Source organism: Silene latifolia, chromosome 3 (assembly GCF_048544455.1).
Source record: "Silene latifolia isolate original U9 population chromosome 3, ASM4854445v1, whole genome shotgun sequence".
Taxonomy (NCBI): Eukaryota; Viridiplantae; Streptophyta; class Magnoliopsida; order Caryophyllales; family Caryophyllaceae; genus Silene; species Silene latifolia.
In genome coordinates this window covers 7,057,160-7,061,594 of record NC_133528.1, presented here as the reverse complement: position 1 = coordinate 7,061,594, position 4,435 = coordinate 7,057,160, and the positions used below count along the sequence as shown (strand labels likewise).

Sequence of the window (4,435 nt, the reverse complement as noted above, 5' to 3'; positions counted from 1 at the left end):
AAATAAAAAATAAAATGAAGTATAATCTAACATTAGACCAAGTACAACTATCCTTTCAACTTAATTTGTATTTAAAAATTCAAGGTTGAACTAATCAAGAAGTTCATAATATTTTAATACAAGAGTTATGCACTTGAAATGTTGAACAAGACAAGGATGTAATGACAACTTATAGTTCCTACTACTCAACCACTTGATATTTTAATAACATAAAAGTATAATTCACAACCATTATATAAGGATTTAAATCACAAGCAAAAAAATAAGTCACAAGCTAAGAGTTGATTTCCCAAATACATACACAAACCTTATATACGAAATATATACTTTTATTTCTCATATTATCGATCTTAATTATCGAGTTGAAAAAAATGGCAGAAATAAGGGCGATATTGATGGTACTATTAGCAATCACAATTGGTGTGTTTGCTAATGATGCTGATATGCTTCAAGACGTTTGTGTTGCTGATCTAGCCTCTAGTAAGTTCTCTTTTTCTTTGTAATTAGAATTATAATAACAATTGTTTCATGTATGACGGACAAGATAAGACGTCACTAGGTGGTACTAAATCTCAGTATTACCTTGTCACGTACTTTATGTAGTGTTTTTGTTATTTAATGGGTTTGTACATGGTGGATGTAAGAGGATAATACTGAAACTCAGTATACTTAATGACGTCATCTCATTTATGAGATGGGATTATCCGAAATAAAGTTAGTTTTCTTATTGATAAAGAGCATTGTCTAACAATTATATTGTTCAATAACTTGTGTAGCAACATTGGTGAATGGATTCGTCTGCAAAAACTCAACCTTAGCATCAGCTGAAGACTTCTTTTTTGGTGGAATTGCTCAACCATTGCCCATCACCAACAAAGTCCTTAATTCAATTGTCACAAATGTGAATGTCGAAAAGGTCCCGGGCCTAAATACTCTCGGTGTATCCATGGCCCGTATTGACTATGGCCCCGGAGGACTTAACCCTCCTCACATCCACCCACGGGCAACCGAGATCATTTTTGTCCTTACCGGGCAATTGAAGGTGGGTTTCATAACCACAAAGAACGTGCTTATTTCAAAAACACTTAATGCCGGAGAGGTATTTGTGTTTCCAAGAGGTTTGGTTCATTTCCAGAAAAACCCGTCAAAATCCTACCCAGCTTCAGTAATTGCTGGGTTTAACAGCCAGTTGCCAGGGACCCAACAATTCGCGGCTTCATTATTCACGGCTAAACCGCCGGTTCCTAATGATGTGTTGGCTCAAGCATTTAACATTGATTCTTACCTTGTGGATAATATTAGGGCTGGGCTCACACCCAAGGCCTAGGCTTTGCTCTTAACAGATTGTTTGGGAACAATGCTGACAAAGATAACAAAAAATGCTTTGAATTTATTGATTTTTAATTGATTTTAATTCCATGTACGAGTGATTTTATATCTTATATGTTTTTTTTTTTTTGGTGCGATTATATATCTTATATGTAATGTGTGCAATTTCTAATTATTCATTGAATTTTACTAATTTATTTACTGTGGATATTTATGATTAAATCATTGAAGACTTAATTTTTTTTAACCTTTTTTTTTTTCAAATGAGCGCACTATGTCGTGGGAAAAGAATCGAACCCCCAATTTTCATGGTTGGGAATTGCGATAAGAGAGCTCTTACCACTTGAGTTAACTCTTGTTTTCTATTTTTTTTACCCTTAAAATATAAATTTTCATTTAAAGAAAGCCAAATCCATAGTCATGTACTCATGTCGGCAGATACAGAACCAAGTTTACGATTTTTAAGGGTGAACGCCACGACTAATCTATAAATACTATTAAAAGGCTATCCTAAAATGTTCAATTAAGTCCACGTAGACAATGCCACGTAGGATAAAAAAAGCCACGCAGACATTTGAAGCCCACCTCAGCCCCATAACCCAAATGCCATATACACATTCATACCCAATTACCCCGTCTCTTATCATCACTGTTCCTACCGACAACGACAATCCCCCTTTTTCCGCTCATTTTGTTAACCGGCATTAATTTATTATTACATGACATTAATTTAATTCATTTATCTATAAATTAATTTAGTTCACTTATCTATAATATTAAAAGATATTATCTATATACTTAAATGATTTTTGTATATTAAATATATTGTTTTCCCAAATTTATGTAAACCTTAGAAATTACATCAAAATTTCATAATTTATAGTTAATATTGACATTTTAATTGAAATTTTTGTGATAAAACATAGAGGTGGCAAACAATGACACGACACGAACCCGACACGAAATTAACGGGTTTGGGTTAAGACTTAATGACCTGTTTACTAAATTAATCCTAATTTTTCTTGATCCTGCATCATATAAATATACTTAAACTTTCAAAATATGGACGTGACACGAAAACACGACACGAACCCGACACGAAATTAACGGGTTAGGGTTGAGGCCTTATGGACCATTTATGTAAGTGGGTCTACACGGACACGACACGAGACTTAATTGGGTCGGGTTTGGGTTGGAGAGATTGTGACCCGTTTACATGTGACACCAACACGAACCCGACACGACCCGATCTGTTTGCCAGGTCTAAATTAAAACATGTTAATAAAATTTATAATTTATAATTAAAATTGAAATTTTTATAATAAAATATGTTAATAAATTAATTAAAACTCTCCATATTACTTACCACCCACCATTTTTATTAACATTTTTTCCTATTTAATTCATTTTTTTTAATTAAACACGGAAATAAATTGATTAAAACTCTTCATAATACTTAACACCCACCAAATTAATTAAAATTTTTTTCTATTTAATCAATTTTTATAATATAATATGTTAATAAATTGATTAAAACTCTTTATATTACTTAACAGTTAACACCAATAATTTTCATTAACATTCTTTCCTATTTAATTCACCTCTTGAGTTTCTCGGCAATCAATTATCTAATTAAATAATACCACAAAATAAATTAAAAATAAAATTAAAATATTGGATTTTATGGTTGTATAATGGCTATAAAACCTATAAAACCTATAATAGTTTCTATCTATAAAATCTTATTAAAAGGCTAACAAAAAAATATGACATTGCAAGTTTAATTGTGATGTGACAACTTTTAATGTGACATGGTAAAAAAAAGTGATATGGATTACCAATTTAAGAAAATTAAAAAATATAAGGTAAAAAAAGTTAAAAAAATATAAGGGATAAACACACACACACACACAAAAAAAAAAAAAAAAAAAAAAAAAAAAATTGTAAACCATTGATCTCCTCTCATAATTTTATTTATTTATTTACCTTATTTATTTAATAACCATTATTTCCTTTATTTAATGAAATGACCTTTTAACTTTCCCTTCATCATTACTATATATACTCCGTATTTATGTACCATATTTTTTTTATTTTTCTTTCATTCATAAAATTTTGAGAGAATTTGTAATAGAATTTTTCATATATATAACTATTATATTCACCCTAATTTTCAATTTTATTCAAAAAATAGCACCTAAAGTATACATAGAAAAGTAAACTAATTGTTTCATTTTTCATTTTTCATTTTTCTTATGTTTTGTATTAATTTGTTATTATTTTGTGTTTGTATTAATATTGCAGGAGAATGAATTTCCAACTTTATTCAAAAAATTGGTAGGTAAGGTATAGCTAAAGAACTAAATTAATTATTTCGCTTTTTATTTTTATTATGTTTTGAATTAATTAGAATCTTATTAGTTACTTTTTTGTGTTTATATTAATATTGCAGGAGAATGAATTTCCAACTTTATTCAAAAAATTGGTAGGTAAGGTCCCCCAGTCGTGTTTATTTATTTACTTTTTTTTTTTAATTATTTGTGAGTGGTTTTTTAATTAAAATTAAACAAATGATTGAGAGGGGGACTACTCCATATAAGTTATTCACAAATTAAACACTTAAACACAATCAATTATTAACAATCCCGTGATTTTCACGGGCTCCAAAACTAGTGGTTAATAATAAAAGTTAAAGGTACCATAAATGTAGAAATTGAAGAGGTACCATATAGTATATGAAACAATACCGAAATATTACATAAAAAATCCTAAGACTTGTTTGGTTCATACGAGAATTAAATTGATGTGTTACTTTACAATGTACTGGAGTTTAATTCTACTTTAAAATTCATGTGAATTACAATAATCCGTTTGGTTGCATGTTGGAGTTTTATTTTCCTAGGAGTTTCCAATAACCATAAGAGAGATATGTGGTTAAATTCTCCCATCATGTACGAGTTGGAAACATCTATAATATATGAAGTTTGAAACTTCCACATTTTACAAATATGGGTAACCAAACAACCTTAAAAAATCACGATTCATGGAATTTTAGAATTCGCATGAACTAGGTGAGTAACCAAATAAGGCCTTAAAAGTATATAAA

At 29.6% G+C, this 4,435-nt stretch overlaps 1 protein-coding gene across 1 annotated transcript; it reads left to right on the top strand.

Moving 5' to 3' along the window:
• The first annotated feature begins 371 nt into the window (after nucleotides 1-371).
• Nucleotides 372-1,327, top strand: LOC141648593 (germin-like protein subfamily 2 member 4). The gene is made up of 2 exons (XM_074457321.1): nucleotides 372-480; nucleotides 777-1,327. Exons 1-2 carry the CDS (start codon nucleotides 372-374, stop codon nucleotides 1,325-1,327), a joined length of 660 nt encoding a protein of 219 aa, XP_074313422.1.
• The last annotated feature ends 3,108 nt before the right edge of the window (nucleotides 1,328-4,435 follow it).